We start from the raw sequence: 24,369 nt of genomic DNA, 5'->3' as shown, positions 1-24,369 counted from the left end.
TAATTTGGGCAGCAAACTAATGAATTTGTCAATGGAGTCCTCGCTCACTGCTCTTTTGGGAGTTTGGAATACAGTTCTATAGTAATCGACGAAGGCCATCATTATCACAGTAGTGTCATCAGTAATTTTCTCTTTATACTCAATTTCAAGTATTTGTTTAGACAGAGCATGACGGCGCTCATCACCTAGTGACCGGCAACACGGTTTCACTTCAGCAAAGCGCTGTGATCTCGCTCGCACTAGTGCTCCCCGGTATTTCTCAACATCAAACGCCTGTAGCTGCGCCTTGACATTCCGAATGTCATCCATATATTGACCTGGACATCGGCCTTCAAGTTCATAAAGTTCTCTCAACAATTTATTTAGGTGATTTATGTTGTTTTTCTTTTCAAACGTCATCACTGTAGCCTCTTCAATTGCCGTGACTTTCACTTCCTGCTTAAATAATTCCCACCGTGCGAGCATTGGCAGATCATAGCGATTTCTTGCATTTTGCATAATTTCTGGCACACGATTTAAAAAGGGCTGATGGGATAGTAAAGAATTATTAAATTTCCACAATTCCCAATTCAGGCGACGACTCCGACACTGTTGGCTACCATGCGCAGCAGATACAAGGCAATGGTCGCTAAAAAATACCGGATGAACAGAGTAGCTATGGACACACGGTAGAGAATCTAAAGAAACATAAATACGATCTAGCCTAGCGTGAGAGGCTCCCTGAAAATGTGTAAAACGATTTTGCAGTCGGACATTTTCTCCTATGTCACAAAGGTGAAAGTCACAAGCAATGTTTTCCAATGTTATAGCGCTTAAGTCCGATCGTTGGTGCTCACATGACCTGTCACTCGGGTTACACACACAGTTAAAATCCCCTAAGACCATTAAGTGGCGGTCAGTACGCAGGTGACTCTGTAATGACAGGAAATATTCTTCCCGTTCGCGAGGTTGCGACGGTGCATAAACGACAATAAACCTCCATGACTGTCCCGCGATCATTAGGTCACATACGATAAGGCGTCCCTCCGAATCAGCGGATACAAATCCCACACAGCATTGGAGGCGCTTGTTCAGAAAGAGCATGCACCCAGCAGATAACCCTTTGGCGTGGCTAACGCACACTTCGTACTCTGATTGAAAAGGAGCTAGCGCTTCCGCAGTCCCTTCATCCGACTGAATTTTCGTTTCTTGAATGGCCAATATATCAAGCTTCCAACCCCGCATTAGGTGAAGAAGCTGGCCTTGACGCCTCTTGTTACGTAAGCCACAGACATTTAACGTTCCAAACTGAAAAGAAAGAGCTCCCACCATGACAACCTACAGCAGTACTAGTTTTACGCACCCTAGTTTTACGCTGTACAGTAAAATATCAGTTGATTTTATTTCCTTAGTACCTATATTGACTTCGCTGACTCTTCTCCCACCTTCAAGAGTCCTTATATTTTCCTACTGGCGTACCATTCAGCGATGCGTCGCATGTGCGCTTGTGCAGCGCTTGTGTGTGAAGCGACCTTGACTTGGAGCTAGATACAGTGTACAAACTAACCATGTAGAGAAAGGCACATTCTTCCATTCACAAACGTGTCCTGGCTTCGTTTCAACTGAGCGAACGAATTGCGACGACCCGTCGGCGGCCGGCGGACGAAACGCCGGTCCGACTGACCCTGTCTGAAGGCCGGGGAGCCGTGCAGTAGCCCAGCCAATTGCGAGCTCGGCTCCTCCCGACGTCACACGAAAACGCCACAGAAAATGGGCGAGCGTAAAGAGACGAGGACAGCATTTTCGAATTAATTTTTCTACTAAATAAAATCGCGTAAACGCGCCCAGAGTGGTCGAAACATGGCTTGGGGACTCCGGACTACAATTTGCGCGAGTAATCCCGCAATGTTTACATATCACTTCAGTGTCCCTTTAACTGCCCATTTCACAAAAGAGCGGTGATTTTTGTTTTCACTTTCGTTTTGGCGGAGATGTCGCTTGCGCTAGTTTATGTCTGTGTCCTTTAATATCGAAGTAATGTTGGTAGAGCACATCGACTGGCGAAAGCGTTTCATTAACCTTCATTAAAGCACCGAAGAGACTGAGGGTGCCCCTTGTGACATTTTCTTTCAGCAGCACCAGCAGCCATGACATCAGTGACTCTGTCTGTGCCTGAGGGGCTCACAGTGACGGCGAAGTCGTCGATGACACTCACGAAATTCTCAAAGGACACTCCTTTAGGCGCAGCATCTGGAACGTTGGCGAGCTCTTCGCGCAGCTCGCCGATGATGCTGTATGGTCCGGATTCGCTGGCTGGATGTGCTCCTTCGTGAACCCCGTGCGTCGGAAACAGTTGCGGAAGGTGTCAGGCGTCACGTCGCTCCATGCGAGGCTCAACATCTCAGTCGTGGCCAATCAGCATTTCAATCACCGCTCCGAGACCATGCGTATCGGTGGCAATTGCATGCGCGCCGAGTTCGATATATCCGATGTGAACTTCGTTATAAGAAATATGCTTCGCATGCATTTTCGTAACGGAGTTGCTTTTGTTCGATATATAGCATAATTAGCTCTATCCAGGTTCGTTATAATCGGGTTTTACTGTATCTGCAGACGTTCTTTTCCTCTCCGAAACCGGTGTGGCACCATTCATGCGTGTTCCTGGCGGCCGTCGGACCGGTTTCCGGAGGGGGCAAACACGTGCCGAAAGGCGTCGTTTTTCGCACATGCGTTTGTCCCTTTATGGCGCCCTGCCGCTACATCTGCGCATAAAGGGGCGGTTTCTGTTCATATAGTTCGCTTTTGTAATGGAGACAAAGTAGATGAACAACGAATATGGCATTTTTGTGCAGCGGTTCAAATTATTTAACCGAAATGTGGCAGTTGGCCTCAGTGTCGAAGTGTTGTACCGGGGTTGTACAGGCCAGGCTACTAACCGGGATTTCTTGGGCCAGCCGGTGCATGGCCAGGTGAAGCAGCAGCGACATCGTGTACAGGGCAGCCACGGTCACGTGACGGTTGCTCCACGCCTTGTTGCCCACTGACGACGCGCGTCTCAGCTCAGCGTGCTGCCTGCGTCCAAGGCAAGTAGCAGCAAAATCTTGGCGCGATCAAGCATTTTTCTTGTGGGAGGTACACTTTGAAGGGACCATGCAGACAAAACCCAAGTTTGGAATTCATTCGAAAGATTGCGTCGTTAGAATCATACTGTCACCACTCTAAACGCACACTTCACTCAAATAAGCTTTATAACTAGGAGAAAATAGAATGGCCATGTGACCCACTATACTCGGTGACAACTTAAGAACGGCACCGGAAGTTGCCGCTGTGCCTTATCACTGTAGCCGGATGTTTCTCCGCGCGGCGCAAGTAGGGCGTTACTGGGAATATTTTGAACATGGCGTGAGCCGTTCCCGTGATTTTTTGGACTTGATATGCTTATAAACGACTCCGGTGACGACAAACAAACTGCGTGAGACAAGGCAGACGATATCACGCATTCATAGAAAACCCCTTTCAAAACGCGCGCGCACTGACGTCACGGGTCCGGCGCTCTGGCGGAGTGATACACTACATGAGGTGGTGCCGTTCCCGCAACAAAACCTATGGCGTTATATGCAGCTGTGAGATTGGCTGAAGCCGGCAAAAGCAAACGCAAATTAGGCAGAGCTTATAAGCTTGCCGAACGAGCTATTTGCACTGAAACGTAGGGTACATTCTTTTTATAGCAGTAAGAACGAGAGGGGGGGGGGGAGGGGGGGGACTATGAAAGTTATGGAAACACACGTAACCACAGAAGCGCGTATGCGCACTGCTGTTGGTACTGGGCACACTATGCTTGTTTTAGCTGCACAGCAGTCCGCCGCTCTGGAGTTGTCTTTCACGACCACTGGCCGACTGGCGTAAGCGACGTTGTCTTACGTGACCTTGTTTGTCGAGACTACCACGTTTCAGGAAAAGATTATTTTCTACCTTAACAAAAGCAAGCCAGGTGCATGCAAATACGGTCAAAAACGAAGCAACGGCGGACAGCGGTACGCGACTTAAAGGGACCCAGAAAGCCTTTTGTAAAAGTTACAAAAGGCCTGTAGCACCAATATAGCGATGCAATTCCATTGGAATTATTGATCTACAATCAGTATTATCTACGCCAGAAGCAATTAAATGCACCTCTCCCCCCTTGCCGATCGATTCCTCCTCCCTCCCTGCTTCTTTCAAAGCAGCTGGAAACACTGGGAATAGCCATGTGACATCGCGACGCTCGACTTCCGTTCTGCGCTAGCTACATTCCTGCGCCTAGGCACGCGTCATTCGCTGCGGACCCGCCTTTGCCTCGGGATCGCGCAGAAAAGAGGAAGAGCAGCCGGAAGCCAACGGCAGTGACGTTGCCGGTGGCCGACCTCGCCGGCGATTTAACGAATCAGGGGGCGGCTCGCCGTTGCGTCAGCCGCGATCGCCGTTGCGTCAGCAGCGATCGGCTCGCTGCTGCGTCGCGCTCATCGGCTGGGAAAGGCTATCTTCAAAAATTGTTTACACATTATCCGTACAACGTATGGGGCTCACACTTGGCTCAAAAATCCCCCGTTGTGTGTTTTACCGCCAGAATGCATTTGATTGCTGCCTTCACAAAGCTTTTCTGGGTCCCTTAAGGTGACGGTAAGCAAGGCTGCCGAGCCGAACGATGCACTGGAAGCTCGTTTTCATAGCCACATTGTGACTGCATGGCAGACGTCCCGAAAGCACACGATTTGGCGGGAAAATCAAAATTTTAACCTAAATTGATGAAGTTCTCAGTGAATACGGCGTCGTTTGCTGCCGGTCAAGCGCTGGGGCAGTATAAAACACGCAGTCTTTTGAGTAAAACAAACTTGTATTTTGTCTGCATTGCCCCTTTAAAAATAATGTGGCCATGCACTCGGTAGAGATGGTTTACCAGCGATGGTGAGACTTGCGGCCGGTTTTTTGCGTACGACGCGTGGCCTGCAGATTTCGAAGTAATGTGCGAACGGTGTTCGCCATTGCCACGTTGGCGCTTCCCCTCCAGCCGCAATGCCGCTGCTATGGTGCCTAGAATATACTGGCCAGTATATTCTAGGCACTATACCGCTGCCGCTGCCCGCCGTTGTCGCTTGAGCTGTCAGCCTGTAATTCAAGCAGCAGCTCGCCGCGCACGCGCTCTGCTGTGAGGGAGAGACTCTTTTTGGCTCCCTCCGACGCGCCGTTCCCAATGTCCGTAGTTGCGAGAGTTCAGTTACGCCAGCCAGTCTCTCTCCGCTTACTTTCAACGCCTCTACAACCTCGTTCTTTCGCGCATGCGCACTAGGCTGCGCCGGACGAGTTGTCTGCGTTCACGGGACCGCCGGGTTCGCTTTTCGTCTAACCATATGAACCTTCGTTTTAAAAAGGAACCGTGAAACATTCTTAAGTACATTATCGAGTAGAAAAGAATCTATGAAACACCCGTGGGTGTGCTTCCCCGCAATGCACAGGGAAGGCCAATCACTACGATCAACGGTCTAAAATAGGCCAGCGCCTATTTCGGCCAGCATAAAACTTGAGCCGGAAAATGTGATACGGGCTGTGACATCCCGCAACGCATGCATGACGATTTTTTACGTTATGTCAGAGCGCAGATCACATTTTTGCGAGTCAGATCTTACGGCGGGCCTTTTTATTTGCTATATTTGTTCTTGAGGACACCGCTGTTTGTCATTCAGGTGCACGTGAGGCAGAGCAAAACCATGGGCATTTTTAGAACGTAATTTCTACTTTCACGACATCGGCACAGCAAGTAATCACAACTAGCGGGTGTACACCTCCCAATGATAAGGAATAGCCTCTGTTTTATGACGGTCTGGAGTGCTACCAGGGCCGGTAGCAGTAATACATAACATCCTTTACCAATAGGGCCACACTAGAAGGGAGCAACGCAATGCTATTTTCAACCAAATTGCCTTACTTTGCTCCCTACCAGCCGTCGCCTTTTTTTATGTGCCATTGTGCCATTTATGTGCTTGCGACGGAGGACGTCGAATTTTTCACCTAGAGAGTCGTCAACCAAGGCGTTCGCGTTTTAAAAGAGGTGGGTTTACCGCCGTCGAATATATATATAAAAAAAAGGAAGCTTGCACTAACGCCAAAGACTTGAAGGTAGCGAAGTTGCACGCAACCTTCACGACCAACACAACGGTTTAAATCCCCGATTACAGCCTATTTGCTTCTTCTGCGCTGCCGCAACGACTTTTACTTGTTATTTGTTGCTATAAGTGTGAGCTTCCAAATATTTTTTTTTTTTTGAAGTGATAATAATTGAACATCACCTTATAAGGGCGTACGCTGTGACGCGTCTTTCTCGTTCCGAGGAAGTGTGGTCACGATTACGATTACGGCGAACGCTGGAGATTTTTTTTTTAAACGAATCTTGTCCAATCTTCCGAAGTGTGTATGCTTGGCTTGGCAAACGTGCGTCGGGGACGCTGGGAAGTCACCGCAAGACACGCACACAAGAGCGCTCGGAATTTTCTTAGTTTTTTTAACTGCCAGGCGGTCGCCGCGAGACACGCGCTCACATGCGCTCTGTATGTTCTTGCGGACACCAACTCTGACGATTTGCTGAACAGCTTCGCTATTAAATAGCGAAGAGTAATCGCCTGGCCGAGCAAGTGAGTGAGCAAGGAAGCTACAATTCCTGAAATTTTGGATGGAAATTTTACCCACTTTTTGCCAATACCTTACGTGGGTATGTGTAATGTGCCCGTGGGGAGCAGCTTCCGGGTTCCTCACCAGATTGACTTAAACGCTTTTCTCTTGATAAGACTTGACCCTCCATGTCTCTCTAATTGACTGACGCAGCCGATCCATTAGCCATTATCGGCATAAGCCTGTGGCCGTTTTCTTTTTCTACGCAACATGCACCGGCGCATTGAGGATGATGTTTGAACGTTCTTTTTTCCAGTTGAGGCAAGCTGCACGAACCATATCGACTATCTCAAACGTCTTCCGATCCACGTAACTACGTGGTACTTCTGTTTAAACTTTGAAAATTTGTTCTCATGAGTTAAAGAGCTGTAGCCGGGGAGTAGTTGATTCCTGCTCCGGAGTTCATTGAAGTAAGTTACATCTCTGATGCTGGCGATCTCTAATGCTGACGGTTTAATCTCCAGGCGTAAAAATGCACATCTCCTGGGAGCAGGAAAGCGAAAAAAGAAGTGATCGTTGCTGTGGCGCCTATATTCTCTTCCTGCTCGCGGCGCACCTTATGTCACGTGGTGTCATATAGGCGCGTTTTCTCAGTGAAACATTCCTTCTTGATTCATTGTTTTCTGGCCTGTAAGTACGTAGACTTCTTTTTATTTACGCCTTTTCCTCGCCAAATTCCCCGTCATTGTTTTCCTTTCTTGCTTTTCCACATTTATGCGTATTTGTAAGTTCCCGCCATTAGAAACAAAAACACAACCGCAAGCTCAAACTGCGAATAGCGCAGCTGACTAAACAAGCTGAGGAATATGCAAACACCCTCAGCCGACAAAATTGGAACCAGCTTTGCGATCAGTTACAAGGTACCTTAAGTAATCGCCGCACCTGGCTCATTCTCCGGTCGCTACTCGGGCGCACGGAAAGCAAAGCAACTATAGGACACCCCCTCCAGCGGCTCATCCACAACTATACCGGTACCGATGAAGAACTCCTCCGCGACATCACTACCCACCATATTGGCGCCTCTCTTAGCGCTTCTTCCCCGAACATGGGCCTACCCGATTACGCTGGAAGACCCAACCCGGACCTAGATGCCCCTTTCACGACGACGGAAATTATCGCTGCTATCCGCAAACTGACCCGCAATACAGCACCAGGACACGATCGCATCAACAATAAAACACTGCGAAACCTTGACTATAAAACCATTGACAGCCTCCTACAATACATCAATGAAAGCTGGGAGCGAGGACAATTACCGGCGCAGTGGAAACATGCAGACATCACCATGATTCCCAAGCCAGGCAAACCCATTAACTTCCGCAACTTGCGCCCCATCTATCTTACCTCTTGCGTGGGCAAACTCTACGAACACATGGTGCACGAAAGACTATCGCCGTACTTGGAAGACAAGGAGTACCTCCCACACACCATGTTTGGCTTTCGCCCCGAACTTTGAACACAGGACATCCTTCTTCATATTAACGAAGACTTATTGGATAATCTTAGCAACAAAACCAGAGCGGCATTCTCGCACTTGACGTCAAAAGCGCGTTTGACAATGTCACCCATCAAGCTATACTCGAAGGCCTGCAATCTACCCACTGCGGAGATAAAGTCTACCGTTATGTGCGCGACTTTCTCACTGACCGCACGGCCACGATTGGCGTGGGACAACTCCGCACGGCAACTGTAAAAACACCACCAAAAGGCACCCCCCAAGGTTCTGTCATTTCTCCACTGCTTTTTAACTTGGCAATGCGAGGGCTACCGCCACTCCTGAACAAGATACCAGGAATCAGCCATGCGCTGTACGCAGACGACATCACTATCTGGACGCGTACAGGCTCAGTAGGAGAACAACAAGACGCACTCCAAACAGCAATAAACATCACGGAAGAATACCTCCGCGCTGGCAGGCTTTCCTGTGCCCCTGACAAATCGGAACTTTTATTGCTCAAGAAACGCAGCAGAGGTCGCCCACCCGCCCCCATACCCGACCTTGAACTCTCAGTCAATGGTAACCCCATACCCCTGGTTAATACCCTACGGATTCTCGGCTTAAAATTACAGAGAGACGGAGCAGGCCTTGCAACCATCCAAAAAGTTCAAGAAACAGTAATTCAAGTCACCCATCTCATTCGCCGCGTAAGCAACAGACGCCATGGTCTCAAAGAGCACGACATAATACGCTTGACCCAAGCCCTAATCATCAGTAGGATTATTTACGGCACTCCATACCTCAGTCTCAAGAATAGCGAGCGCGACAAACTGAATGTCCTTATCCGGAAGGCCTACAAGCTTGCACTTGGTCTACCTCCGACAACTTCTACCGACAAGCTAATGAAACTTGGTCTGCAAAACACCTCGGAGGAACTCGCTTAAGCTCACAAAATCAGCCAACTCGAAAGACTTAAACTCACCAAAACGAGCCGTCATACGCTACGTCGGCTTGGCTACGATGCACAGGAGACATCATATAGTAAACAGCGCATCCCCCTGGTTCTACGCCAACTTATAACCGTTGCTCCAATCCCCAGAAATATGCATCCCGTATACAATGCATACCGAAGAAAGGCCAGGGTCATCACCCTCAGAAAATCCTACGGAGACAACAAACCAGCGGTCCGCTACACAGATGCTGCCCGGTACCCTCGAACGTCTGCGCATGCCATCAGCGTTGTCAACAACCATGGCAAAGAACTCACGTCGGCCACAATCGCAGTCCCTGACACAGAGTCTGCAGAGGAAATTGCCATCGCCCTCGCTGTTACCTCGGGCTCAGACTACCTCACTGTCATCACAGACTCCAAAACCGCCTGCCGCAATTACCAACTAGGTCTTGTTTCTGGTCAAGCCATCCGCATCCTGAACAATCTACAAAGCCCACCCGAACTCCGCATAGTCTGGACCCCAGGCCACGCATCCCTCGAGGGGAATGAAGCGGCACACGCCGCTGCCCGCGAGCATACCTTCCGGGCCTTCCCCTCGTTGGCAGACAGATCGATGACCTCCAGCGATGACATTCCAAGAAAATGTGAGCTGTGCCAGGGGGACCACCTTACAGCGAGCAAGGAATGCAGGATGCGGTTCCGGGAGCCGTACCTTCTCCGCAAGAAGAAATGGGAACGCGACCACCCCTCCACTCAGACGGAGTCCGCCCACCGGTCCCGCAGTGCCACCCGGGGAAACAGTGGGCCAGCCGGGCGCTCAAAGTCCCGATCAACCGTCCGACTACAGGGGAGCCGCTCACGGTCCCGGTCAAAGTCCAGACAGCAAGGGGAGAAGCGAGAGCGGCAGGACAACGACACTGACCGCAACAAGGTGAGCTGGGCATCCGTTCTCTATCCCACTGCTCGTCAGTCTACTCCACAATGTAGTGAGTGTGATAAACTGCAACAAGAAATCAGGACATTCAGGGCCGAAATTCAATCACTCAAATCCCTCATGACACAACAACTCGAGAAAGCGTCCGCAACAACCCCACAATCACAACCGGGTACACTCCCTGGAGCTGTCTCAGTAGAACCCATCACGACACCTCTGACACAACAGCTTATGGAAAAGAAACGAAGGCGACAACAAGCGTCACCCATGCAGGAGGAAAACGACCCAAGCTACATAACTAAAGAAGAATTACAAACCAGTCTCGAGCAACTCACCACCCTTGTTCAGGACGAGCTGAAGTCCATTTCTATTCAGCTGGGACAAGTTGGGAGTCAAGTTGCACAGCTGTCGGGACAAATGCAGGGCACACAAGCCAGAATCGAGCGCCTAGAGTTTCAGCACCCGGCAGGCACCGGCCGACATCCAAGAAGGGAGAAACCATACCTCCGCCCAGGACAGAACGACACGATGGCTGAAAACTACACCACCACTCATGATGACTAACTTCAAGCAGAACGCACGATCCCCACTACTAATCTGGCAATGGAATTGTCGAAGTTTTAAGCTTAAGAAGGGGGACTTACAACAATATGTAGATAGCCAATCTGATCCCCTCGACGCAATAGCGCTACAAGAAACAAATCAACATGCAAAAATTCCCGGCTACACAACCCACATCACCCCATACGGGAACGACGTCTGCACCCTAATTCGAAAAGACATTACGGCGATTCAACACCATCTGGCAACAAGTACTCATCATAATATCCTAACAGAACTGGTTCCACAAAACATTAAAAAATCTCGAAGCATTTTCATTCTGAACATCTATTGCCGGCCGAAAAGCAAGGCCTCGGGGCTGGCGGATATCATTCGGCGGGCGAAGAGTCTTGTGGGCTCTAGCCCCTTTGTCATTGTAGGGGACTTTAACGCCGCGCACCCAGCCTGGGGCTACACTTATCAAACCAAACGAGGCAGAGGACTTTCAGATATCCTACATGAAGAGAATCTCACCCTTATTAATGACCCATTCACGCCTACTAGGATCGGCACAAGCACAACGAGAGATACCTGCCCGGATCTCACGTTAACAGCAAACCTCTCCAATGTCAGTTGGAGGAGCCATGAAGAAAATTTGGGCAGTGATCATATGATCATCGAGACCAAAGTGTATGGGCCATACTACAGAAGAAAAATAGGAGAAGCGAAATTAACAGACTGGGATGCGATAAGGAAAAAGAGAAATCAGGCACAGACCAACACGATAGAAGACATACGCGCATGGACCGAAGAATTATGCAACGACATTATGAACCATACAAAGAAAATTCAAATGTCTAATCAAACACCGGCGGTAGACAATCACTTGCTTCATCTCTGGCAAGCCCGGCGCAGCCTACTCCGGAGATGGAGAAAGCAAAGGCATAACAGGAAGCTTCGCTTAAGAATCGCCAAACTAAACAAGGAAGCGGCCCAGTACGCGGCGGACCTCAGCCGTCAGAATTGGCTAAACATGTGTGAGAGCTTCAACGGAAGACGCACCACTTCCAAGACCTGGAACATTCTTAGATGCCTTATAGATCCCACCAAGAGCAGGGGAGAAAGTAAAAAGACGATGCGGACTATCATACATCAATACCCAGGCTCTGAAAAAGACCTCATGTGTACCCTGAAGGATAAATATTTCCCAGCCACCCCCAAGGATCCTGCTCCGCCATACACTGGATCTCCGAACTCCACTCTTGATCAGCCAATAACAACGGTTGAGGTGCGGGCGGCCCTGGCTAAGATCCGGCGGAACACCTCACCGGGTATGGACAAAATAACGAACAAGGCTCTGGCAAACCTAGACGACGCTTCCATCGGTGCTCTAACTTCCTACATGAATGAGTGCTGGACTGCCAGCATCCTCCCGACTGCATGGAAGGAGGCAGAGGTGAGATTTCTACCAAAACCGGGCAAGACGCCATGCGTCGACAACCTCCGCCCGATCTCCCTCACCTCCTGCGTCGGGAAGGTTATGGAGCACGTTGTTCTAGACAGGCTGCAAATATATTTAGAAAGAACTGAACAAATGCCACATACGATGTTCGGGTTTCGTCCTCACCTTTCAACACAAGACATCCTACTTCAACTGAAAACCGACATCTTCGAATCGGCCAGTAAGACCACGCCCAAGGCCATCCTCACGTTAGACCTCAAGGGGGCCTTCGACAACGTTGCTCATGCCGCCATCCTAACGAACCTCAGCTACCTCGGCTGCGGCAAAAAAATGTACGGATACGTCCGCGACTTTCTTACGGGCCGGCAAGCTGTCATCAAGGTGGGCGACCTGCGATCCGACCCCTTGATATGCGGAAGTAGGGGTACGCCGCAAGGCGCTGTCCTGTCTCCAATACTTTTCAATATAGCCCTGATAAACCTGCCAAAAGAGTTGAACAAAATCCCGGACATTAAGCACGGCATTTACGCCGATGATATCACTATCTGGGTAAGCAAAGGGTCCGCAGGAGCCATGCAGGACCGCCTCCAACAGGCTGCAGACGTGGTGAATGCCTACGCCAAAGGGTGTGGTCTCACCTGTGCGCCTGAGAAATCGGAACTTGTCATGGTGCAAAAACGCCGCCGAGATACAACCACGGACATCTATATCACAATGGATGGGACCAAACTCCATCCCACCCCAACCATCAAAATACTCGGCATGACATATCAGGCAGATTGCAAAAACACCCAACTAATAAAAAAACTGGACTCGTCCACCACCCAAATTGTCAGGATGCTTCGCCGCATTGCCAACCAAAATCATGGCATGAAGGAACAGGACATGCTGCGTCTGGTCCAAGCCTTCATAATATCGAGAATAACGTACGTCGCTCCCTACGCCACCCTCCTGGCAACAGAACGCCGGAAGATTGACACCATCATACGCAAGGCCTACAAACAAGCCCTCGCACTTCCTACCAGCACTTCTACCGCTCGCCTGATGGCTCTGGGAGTACATAACACCCTAGACGAACTTGCGGAAGCGCACCTGAATGCCCAAAAAGCGCGACTAAGTACTACGCCCACAGGACGCCAAGTACTCTCGAACGTGGGGCTCATGTCGCCAACGGAAGCAGATACTGCGATAGACATACCCTGGGATATAAGATCCAAGCTATACGTTCCCCCACTTCCAAGAAACATGAGCCCCCAGCATCACGAAGGCAGAAGAACGGCCAGGGCGCTGGCCCTCGAAAGACAATACGGCGACTCGAGTACGACAGTCTTCACCGACGCAGCGGACTACGCGCGTGCAAACACTAAAACAGCGGTCGTCGCCACCCCCACTTCTCTCATTACAAGTGTCACCCTTCGTAAGTCCAGCATCCTCGAAGCAGAAGAAGTGGCACTTGCACTAGCCATAACGCAGACCCAAGCCACGACCATCATTACGGACTCACAAGCGGCGTGTCGAACGTACACGGCTGGAAGAATTTCTAAGGTAGCCGCACGAATTATAACCCAGAACCCCCCCAAGAGAACAGTCAAGATTATCTGGACACCTGCTCACTCGTCTCTTTGCGGTAATCAAGCGGCGCACGCTTACGCCCGAGAACTTGCTCGCCGGGCACCGCAAGAGGATGATGAGAGGACCCGTCACTCACTCATCACATACAGCGACATCACCCAACACTACATGCTCACACGACGCACCTTCCCGCCGCCGGCCGACCAGCTAACAAAAGAACAACAAGTCACCCTTCGACGGCTTCAAACCAACACATTTCCACACCCCACGCGGCTACACACCATCCACCCCACGTTATACTACCCCCTGTGCAAATACTGCGGCAGCCAAGCTACGCTATACCATATGGTTTGGGCCTGCCAGTCAAACCCAGACCTTGATCCAATCCCTGATGCAACTCACGAGCAGTGGGAGAGTGAGCTTGCCAGCTCAGACCTGAGTAAGCAGCTTTGGCTCGCTGAAAGGGCGAAGACGGCAGGCCGCACCAACGGAGTCCTGGAATGAGGACCCCGACCACGATCCCGCTCGACTTCACTGTTAATAAAGTTTGTTCCTCCTCCTACACGGATTTCCTCGCCCATTACCGACTGCAGCGCCGCATTTACCCCCACCACACCCCAACATGACCAGAGAGGACGCCATTACCCTCAGACAGCTGAAAACTAACACCTACCCCAACGGAACACTACTCCATGCCATCAACCCAACAACATACACTCTGACTTGTCAACACTGCCCCACACCCAACACTCTCTACCATATGGTCTGGGAGTGCCGACAATCACCATCATTAACCCCCCAACCAAACCCAACACTGGAGCAGTGGGAGGATCAGCTGACCAGCTCACGCCATCAAGACCAACAACGACTGGTGGACAGGGCCCGCCGGACAGCCAAGGACCAAGGCTTCCTGGACTAAGGAGGCCTCCCACAACGGAACTGATACAGTTGAATAAATGTTTATTCCTCCTCCTCCTCGATACGTTGCGGCGACTTTTCTCGTTCATTGTCTGCACTACACGTCCTTTCTGTTCGTGTATAGTAATGAAGCCGATACCATTTGAGGGCTACAAGAGAACTACAACCGGCTGAGGGCTACAACCGGCTGACCAGCTGAGACCTTGTGGCTCAATAAGACTCGTCGCGTGAGCTCTCGTAGACAACCAGGACTAAGGCATCCCGGACTAAGGACGCCCCCACCGTGCTGGTACGTCTGCCGGATAGCGCCAAAAGCTCGTTTCGGAAAATATTTATTTCTTCACTCACTCACTCACTCACTCACTCACTCACTCACTCACTCACTCACTCACTCACTCACTCACTCACTCACTCACTCACTCACTCACTCACTCACTGATCCCTTTTGATAACCATTTTCTTCACCTGCGTGGTTCTGGGCCTCTCTTGAGGTTTTATTTAACTCTAAGCTTATGCGGCTTCACAGGATGACCGGCCCATGGCTCCCTGCTCTGCTTCGTGTGTAGTTTCGTCGTAAGCCCTTGGAGATAACCTGCATATCACCCTCTAGATTACTTCTACATCTGACTGGATCTCTGATTTTATGCATATATTAAATTTTAGAACGTGAGCCCCGGTACCACTAACTCTTTCCAGTTTCTCCGTAATATATACTTCACATTTTGTATAATCCCGTGCGCTCTGTATTTCGTTATAGGCGCATTCCATCTTATTTTTTTCACAACCTTCACAGTTAGGAAGTCTAAAAGGTGTGTCATGGAGGTTTGTGCCGGAAGCGGTGCTCATAAAACCGCGTTATTTTACCCCTGGTATTATTACGTTCTGTGCACTCAAACAAAGTCTTGGATACGTCACTTCTTCACGGCGTATATATCCGAATCCCTGCACATATAGCTTATCATCAGCGAGTAGAACCCGATGTCATCCTCATTTGTTAGTCCTGAGACTCGCCGCCAAACCGCCAGCTAATTTTTTTTATGCAAGGGTAAGTCAAAACCCGGCTACCTAAAATGGGGCCAGTGGCCGTGTCTTCGACGTCAGAAAACACCGCGGTAGAAACCCACAAGCAGTTGCAAAATATACAGTAGACTGTCGACAAACGGAACTTGAAGGGACCGCCGAAAAAATTAGTTCCATTTAACAGGAGTTTCGTTCACTGAAAGAAATGTGCAAAAGTGCAAATTTATGTGCGTGCACACTATTAAGGTGTATACTCTAATGGAACTCTATTTCATGGAATTCTAATGGAATTCATAGAATTTCTAATGGAACTCTATTTCTATGGATTTCATGGAACTCTAAGCACTGGAAGGTGAACGTAGCTGTTAGTTTTTCAAAAAGCAAGAAAACTACAAGACGTTTAGGCACACCAATCACAAAGTTTATTTGGCAACAATTAGTCACTGCGCAATAAAAACGCGTGAAGGTGCATCAAAGAGCCGCTTTCGAAGTCAAGAATGGTGTCCTTTCTTTTCTAACGTAAGCGCAACAAATACTAATCAGCCGGAACCGGAAAAAGCTGATGCTATTGGCCATGGGTTCGACAAGATCGAAGTTCCGGCCGGAACCGGAAAAAGCTGACAAGAAGTTCCGAACTTAAGTTCGGAACTTCTTTTCAAACCCATGGCCAATAGCATCAGCTTTTTCTGGTTCCGGCTGTTTAATTGCCGCTTAAACGGATCTGCAGCCTGTAAGTTGGTTGGTTTCATATTCAGATAAAGTAAAAAAAAAAAACTCTCGATAATCGGAACTAAAATTTCCGCCTCACCATGTAAACGGAACCGGCAATGATACAAAACCAACCAACTTACAGGCTACAGATCCGTCTAAGCGGCAATTCCGTTTAAGCGATTTCCGTTTATCGAGATTCCACTGTACATACATGTGCACACACGACCCCCTCACCTGTCGAGGGCGGACATGAGACTGACTGCCACGAGCACGTAGAAGAGTATTCCGTAGACAAGCGGTTCGAGGCCCTCTTCTTCGTCCGAGCCTCGCCTCTCTGGGTGCTGCGGCGTGTTGGTCGCCAGCAGGACCAGCTGCCAGAGTGCCAGTCCTGCCAGCAGGCCCTGCGCCCAGCAGCCAAGGCGCGCCCAGCCCCGCTCCAGCCTCGCCGCCGTCGAGGGTGTGCGCACAGCTCCAGCCGTGAGCGCCTCCCGGCCGCCTCGGGCCGCCAACAGCTTCGCCTCCAATGCGGCCCGGTCCACCGCGCAGAAATGACCTGTTGCGCAGCGCGTGGCCAGTCCGGGTCGGTTGGTGACCAATGCAGGACTCTCTTCGACGCCTCAACAACAGCAGTACATATACGGCGTGAATCTGATTCGTTGCGTCGGGTGCACTGGATTACAATTTTTTTGCTTTTTCTCACGCAGGCCTATAGGTTGTGTACCCGCCCATTTTTATCATTCTGTTTCGGTAATTGAGAAAAGTATACGGACGACGGAGAAAGGCAGCCGAGTGCTTCAATCAAACAGTTCATTTATGATGGCAGCTTCACGTATGTTTGCGGTTTACTACAAGAGCTGAGTTAAAGATAAAGCCTACGCTTACGGAATTGGTACATACGGATCGGCGGGTGCTATCTTAGCCCATTTTACAAAAAAAAAAAAAAAAGACTCGAGGTTTTTTTACTAGTAAAGGATTTCGGCGACGGAAACGCACTGAGCCTACCGATTATTAGAGAGAGAAAGAGAGCGTCATTTTAATAAATGGAAAGAAAACATTCGGCCTGATCACGTACGCTCTGGCCTGCTGCTGGGAGCGTTGTACAGGTGACGGGTATGATGATAATGGAATAGAGGTGAGGGAACGAATGCGCGCACACACACACACACACACACACACACACACACACACACACACACACACACACACACGCACACACATACACACGCGCGCGCACACACACGCACGCACACACGCACGCACACACGCACACGCACGCACACGCACGCACACGCACACACACACACACACACACACACACTCACTCACTCACTCACTCACTCACTCACTCACTCGCACACACGCACGCATACGCACGCACACGCACACACGCGCGCACGCACGCACGCACGCACGCACACACACACACACACACTCACTCACTCACTCACTCACTCACTCACTCACTCACTCACTCACTCACTCACTCACTCACTCACTCACTCACTCGCACACACGCTCACAAAAAAAACGAATGTGAACTATACCGATTATTAGGCTTCGAAGTGGGCTTCGAAACACCGCGCGAGGTTTTTCCCTCGTTTCACTGCCCGCACCGCTTTATTCATTGCCGAATTGTGGGTTTCAGAGGAAGAGCGTACATGTTACCGCGAATCGTGATTTCTTAGCAGAGTTCAACCAAAAAAACTGCGTTGAACAAACTCAAAATTCTATCGAGCTTAAATGCTAGAAAACTAACGGAATCATGCTGCTATTCCTCTACAGAGCGGTGCTCGTAAAAATGCACTTTTTTGTTGCTTTCTGTTTTTGCCATTCGGCATATGCAATGAGGTTAAAGAACGTAAGAGAAAATAACGGACGAAAGTAAGAGAAAGCGGCGGTATGTTAATCACAGATAGCATCTCAGCTGTAAAATGTCTGCTATGAATGCAATTTTACCGCTCATTGAGGGAAGGAAAGCTGTAACAGCTTCACGACTATGAAGACAAAATATAAGTTTGTTTTACCCGAAAGATTTCCGCACCAATACATCCTAATTCTAACACCAACTTGAAATCAATAAAATAGATTATAATAACCATGGATGATTGAGTAATTAGTCATCAGCTATTGTTTCGACAAAAATTGCCGCGTAACAAACAACTATTGTTCCATTGCAGTGGTGCCAATATACTCGGTTACAACTCAAGAACGGCACCACCTCGTGTAGGGTATCACTCCGCCAAAGCGCCCGACCCGTGACGTCAGTGCGCGCGCGTTTTGAAAGGGGTTTGCTATGAATGCGTGATATCGTCTGCCTTGTCTCACGCAGTTTGTTTGTCGTCACTGGAGTCGTTTATAAGCATATTAAGTCCAAAAAATCACGGGAACGGCTCACGCCATGTTGAAAATATTCCCAGTAACGCCCTACTTGCGCCGCACGGAGAAACATCCGGCTACGGTGATAAGGCACAGCGGCAACACACCACCTGATACTATACTCGGTGACAACTTAAGAACGGCACCGGAAGTTGCCACTGTGCCTTATCACCGTAGCCGGATGTTTCTCCGCGCGGCGCAAGTAGGGCGTTACTGGGAATATTTTCAACATGGCGTGAGCCGTTCCCGTGATTTTTCTGACTTAATATGCTTATAAACGACTCTAGTGACGACAAACAAACTGCGTGAGGCAAGGCAGACGATATCACGCATTCATAGCAAACTCCTTTCAAAACGCGCGCGCACTGACGTCACGGGTCCGGCGCTTTGGCGGTGTGATACAACATGAGGTGGTGCCGTTCTTGAGTTGTAACCGAGTATAGCATGAAGTTTAACACAGGCATTACTCTACCTTTTTTTTAATTTCCTCCATGGCGACTAGTGCTAACGTTACTAGCTCGAAATATTTGTCAACATCTGCGATTTTTAAGGTATAAAACACCGCCTGTTAAGGGCCGGAATGGAGTTCAGCGAGATGGTTATCAAATTCATCAAAAGCTAGTAGTTCTTCTGGACAAAACAAGGATGTGTGCTTGTTTTATGGTCATTTAGACTAGGGACATTTGGCTATACTGTACAATTCTACGGTCAGCATATTTTTGCACGACAGAATAAAATACTCCAAAAGGACGGGAAGACGTCACGGGGCTGAGACACTGCACCAGACACCAAAGAAGATAGCACCTGCGCTGTGTGGTGTCTTCTCTCTGCCCGTCCCGTACTTTTCGCGCATTTTATTCTATCCTCAAAAGACCAAGTATCCCGTCAGATTGTTTTTATATTTGTGTAGCATCTCTATAGTTACCCGGTGTCTCGACGTAGACCTTTCCCGTGTCCTTCGAGGGCAGCAGCTCGCCTGGCCGGATGAGCACTTCCTCCGTGGTACCTGGTTCACCGTCTGCAACGTCGTCTTCGTCCGCAGCTCCACGCGCCTGGTCATCCGTTTCGCCTGAGGGTTCTTTCCGTCGACTCGAGAGGAGCCGTATTCGGCGCCGCTTTCGCCGAGCACCCGCGCGACTCTGCGTTTCTGACGACGCCTTTGGTGGGCTGTGGTCGTCTGTCCCGGCTTCTCCTTTGCCAACATCTTCGGTGGCAAGTTGCGGTTGCGATCCGTGCTCGGGACCTGCATGACCACGAACGCGATGTGAGAAGTCTGTGAAGCCAGAGGAGGAACGGCGCCTAGGACCTATTTCTCGGAGCACGAAACAGCGTGATAAACACGACGACGGAAGACCACACGGACACAGCGCTAACAACTGGAAAATGTTAGTCTGCGTGTTTATTTTAGTCAATGTTTCAGCTGTTGCGCTAAATTTGTGTGCTCTTCTGTCGCCGTGCTTTTGCGCTGTTTCGGGCTCAGATACGTAACAACTGGCCCACTTACAATAAGCATTGCCGCTATTTTGCGGGTCCGCCGCAAGGCCTGTGGCGTTGTAGTAGTTGAAGCAGTTAGAGCACCGGGTACGGGTAATCTAAACAATGTTACCGGATAATAATAATAAAAAAACTGTATTTGATTTGTCTGATATAGGAATCGGCAAAACATGAAAGTGAAATCTGCAGCGAAATCTGCAGCTGAGCATGATTTGCGGGTCGGCGTCTGTCTTGTGGGTGTGCTTGGCGAGCGACGTCCTGCTGGCGGGTCGCTTCGGCAAAGGTGTACTAGCGTCATTTCCGTGACGGATATGACGTCAGTGAAATCTTTGTGTATCCGGGAATAAAACACTTTCTTGTTAAAAAATTAACACGCCATGAAAAAGAAGTCACACGTGCAATGGGAGAGATTGAAAAACCTCTGCGAGTATATTCAGAGGACAGTAATACTCTGCAGAAGCGCTATGAACACAGAACTTTGCTTGTGCATTTGGCGACCACCCACAAAAGCCACCGCCGAGAAACATGACTGGGCGATTGGGGTGGGGTTCTTACCCAAGCAACCATGGACGTCTGTGGGATGTTCGGCCAGTACAAGCGCATGTACATATCCAAATGACATCCGCCAGTGGACGTTGAAAGTTACTACGGAGCATTACATAACGGCTTAAATTGAATATAAAAGCTAAAACGAAAACGCTACTTTGTTTTCAATTAAAAAGTTTTTTTACATCCACACCCTGACTTGTATATTGGACGTTGCATCTGCATATTTCTAATATAAAACTAAGTCAATTTTTCACTTTAATGAAGCACTCCACCGACTCCAACGACGATCTCTTTGGGGAAGGATATATAAGACTTGAGAACCGCTAACGAAACATCTGAGGCAAGTTCCCTGTGTTCATGTATGCCTGTCTGCCCGGTAGCGCGTTGGTCTTGTGTGGTGTAGTATTTATTGTAGGAACACAATCTTCTCGTTATGTGTTTCTGGAAATTTTCACTGAACACCCAAAATACATCCAATTTTGGACGTCCGACTGGACGTACAGAAGTGATAAATCCGGACGTCCCACTTACGTACATGGTACGTCCATCGGCCCTAAAACGGACGTAGTACGGACGTCCGTTACAGCCGGAATGGACGTACGTTAAACGGCCGACGGACGTCCGGTGGTTGCTTGGGTAGTTCCGTTTGATCGTATCACTTGAATTCTAACCTGCAGTTAACGCGCTGTAAACTGCTTTTTGAATGCTGGCCTGTATTACGTCATTACTGCATGGAACACGTCACTGCAGCGCAAAATTTGAAAGATTTTCAACATTCTTAGCGTTTTCTCGGTTTAGAAAATGTCTTTCGTGGCTGGGACTGAGTTGAGTGAGTTACCAAACACTTGTCCTTTCAAATGAAACAAAAGTTGTATTTTGCCTTAATGGCCTCTTTAAGACGCCCGCGGGTGCACCTCACCGCAACGCTCCTGAATGAACAAGCACTGAGGTCAGTAGGTTAAAGTAATCCGGTAACGAGACCCGGAATTCGAGTCGTACAAGTTAATTGCGCGAAAACAGAATATAATACAATACATGCTGCAGCAGCGTGTGCTTGTTGTTGGGCCTCTAGTTTTGTTTGATAGTATCACGTGATTCCTAAAGTGCAGTTAAAACACTCATGAATATGTTTTAGTGTTCCACTGAATTGCGACAACGTATGTTATATGCGTGTGGGTGTGGGTGTGTGTGTGCGTGCGTGCGTGCGTGCACGTGTGCCTGTGCATGTATGTGTAACTGGCCCCACTTGTTCTTAGCGCAATTTAAAAATCTGTTTTAAATTGCGTTCGTTAGAAGAAACTGCGAAGTGCACTAGAATTCCCCAACATTTTTACAAGTAACGCTGTGAATCAACAGTCAATCACAAATTCGCGAAACTCGATCGGTGCCGTTATGAAGATCCCTTATCGATCGTAAGCGCATTTTTTTCTTCTGGTGCGTGTATAGGAACTAATGTAAGTCGCCTTCCGCAACTATATACTCTTTCTTCACACGACCATGTATATAAAGACGAAAAAGCATGAAAACGGTCACAACGTCAATGAACTACCTGTAACCGGTAAAAAAAGAGAAGCTTGGTAAAGTTGTGAACTTAGCGGATTAACATTGTGTTCTTTTTTAAGATGTATGTACGTGCATTAGAACGGGAGTTCAAAGAGTCTTCATAAAATGGGCATAAAAGGCCAGGTTCGCGAAATATATAGTACTTCCCAAGAAAACCCCAGGGTGTTTCGCCTCCATCGCATGTGGAAAACTTCATAACGATTAAAGTATAGTCAGATGTTGCTTTCACGCTCAGCGCACTTCTTTCAGAAGTGATTACTCTGGAGTTATTAAAAGTAAAATAAAATTAATATGGCAGAGACAACATTAAGGGCAAAAGACATTTGTACGCAGTTTCAAGTCTAATACGTTGTTCTTCCACGTTCCGGAGCCTTGGAAACTATCCCATTAAAAAAATGTATTGGGTGCGACTTTTGAAAAACAATTACACAAAAGACTATTCGGTTTTCCGCAAAATATTTTGAGCGTTCAAATCAATTGATCTATGAGGTACACATTGCTTTCCTGCAATGGTTTCACCAGGTTTCCGAGCGGTCAGAATTTTGAGCTGCTGGAATGAGTGTCAGTTCGGACTCGGAGAATTCTCTCGGCAAAAGCGAGCCGTTAGTCGGGTTACAGCTCTCACCTGCTACTGCTGACGTCGGTGAAGGCGGGCGCTGGTCTCCGTAGCCTGCAATCCCCGTAGTCCCCCGCTGAGCCTCGTCTTCGGCGTTTTCATTGTCACCGGCAGAATGTTCGTCAGAGCTGCCACCCCCTGCGACAGCGTCGGCGTTTCGTCCGTGGTCTCTTCGTATGAGCCGTCGAGGCGCCAGAGGCGGCGGACTGGGCGCAGCCATCACGCAAGGAGCAGTCCCTACTACAACAACACGCGCGCGAACCGTCGCCGTGGCAACGCAAGCCGGTATGTTGTTGCTTCGAACGCCACGCCGGCTAGCGAAAGGGAGGGGATGAGGGGGAGGGGGAGTAGACGGCCGTGCATTAAAAGCAGACGGGAGTTCTGTAACGTTTACAACTTCACTCTTAAGTAATTATTACAACTAAATGAAACTCGCCGTAATGATCGAGTCGTGTTCGAGGCCAACGGTCATGTGATTTGCTTCGGGATAATTTCGACAAAGCACGAGTTACAGCCATTTTTTGTAACTATACTCTTTGTGTAGATGGCGATGTGGTGACAGCAGACGGGAATTCTTCATCGCTTAGAACTTCACTGTTAACTATTTAGGACTAGTAAATGAAACACGACGTGATGATCTTAGAGTGGTCCTAGCGGCCAATTTCAGCAAGATTTTTTTTTTTTTCAAAATACCTACATTAGGTTAAGACCAAAAGTGCATTCAACAGAAAGTTGGCTTCGCCACAAGATTCGAAATTCTTTGTAGACGCAACTCCGTTTGAGGACGCAGAAATCTTCAGAAACTAGCCACACACCGGTTCTCTGTAAAAAAAAAAAAAAAAAAAAAACAGAATAGCCATTCCACTCTGTGGAGGTAGATGTCCAGTGAAGCAAGAGCACGAGGACGCTGCGGAGCACGAGGACACGGGTTCGATTCCTGGCCGTGGCGGCCGCTTTTCTGATGGAGGCGAAAAGCAAAAACGCCCGTGTGTAAGAAATTTCGGCGTAGTTTAAAGATCCTCTGGTGGTCAAAATTAATCCGGAGGCCTCCACTACGGCGCCCCTCATCACCTGCATTGCGTTGGCGCGTTAAACCCTACACTCACTCACTCAATCACTGACTGACTGACTGACTGACTCACTCAATCAATCAATCAATCAATCAATCAATCAATCAATCAATCAATCAATCAATCAATCAATCAATCAATGTCCATTGAAGCTTTTTAGCACACGACAGAGAGGTGATCGATAATTAAGGTGAGAAGTATGAGCAAATGTTATATTTCAACCCTACCGCTGTTTAAAAAAATTACACCATCTTCTCGTGGGGAACACTGAGATGCGAAGCATAATGGGGGTTCCGTGTGGTTCTATTGTGTTGTTTCATTTATCGGAGCACGAATGGGAACGTAATGTGCACCACCATGATGCTTCACATCTACGCTGACGGGACTGTTGGTTCCGGTCGAACTCATCATACAACGACGTAGCGGAACCGGTGCAGGTGATCTCTCCGAGAAGACTGAACGGGCGCGCTCAGCGC

At 48.9% G+C, this 24,369-nt stretch overlaps 1 protein-coding gene across 1 annotated transcript in view; it reads right to left on the bottom strand.

Annotated features, from left to right (window-relative positions):
• The window catches only part of LOC144168027 (transmembrane protein 237-like), a 32,370-nt gene extending 9,265 nt beyond the window's left edge, over positions 1-23,105 (bottom strand). Inside the window, exons 1-4 of the mRNA XM_077697119.1 lie at positions 22,833-23,105; positions 19,527-19,844; positions 16,460-16,778; positions 2,916-3,051 (exon numbers count right to left, since the gene is read on the bottom strand). Of these exons, the coding sequence (XP_077553245.1) occupies positions 2,916-3,051; positions 16,460-16,778; positions 19,527-19,844; positions 22,833-23,043 (984 nt within the window). The 5' untranslated portion in view covers positions 23,044-23,105. The remainder of the gene's footprint in view (positions 1-2,915; positions 3,052-16,459; positions 16,779-19,526; positions 19,845-22,832) is intronic.
• Between the last annotated feature and the right edge of the window lie 1,264 nt (positions 23,106-24,369).

This window comes from Haemaphysalis longicornis, unplaced genomic scaffold, assembly GCF_048455015.1.
Source record: "Haemaphysalis longicornis isolate Haplotype H1 unplaced genomic scaffold, Haemaphysalis longicornis Haplotype H1 scaffold_2, whole genome shotgun sequence".
Classification (NCBI taxonomy): Eukaryota; Metazoa; Arthropoda; class Arachnida; order Ixodida; family Ixodidae; genus Haemaphysalis; species Haemaphysalis longicornis.
Note: the sequence above shows the minus strand (reverse complement) of the source record. Positions and strands in the feature narration are given on the sequence as shown.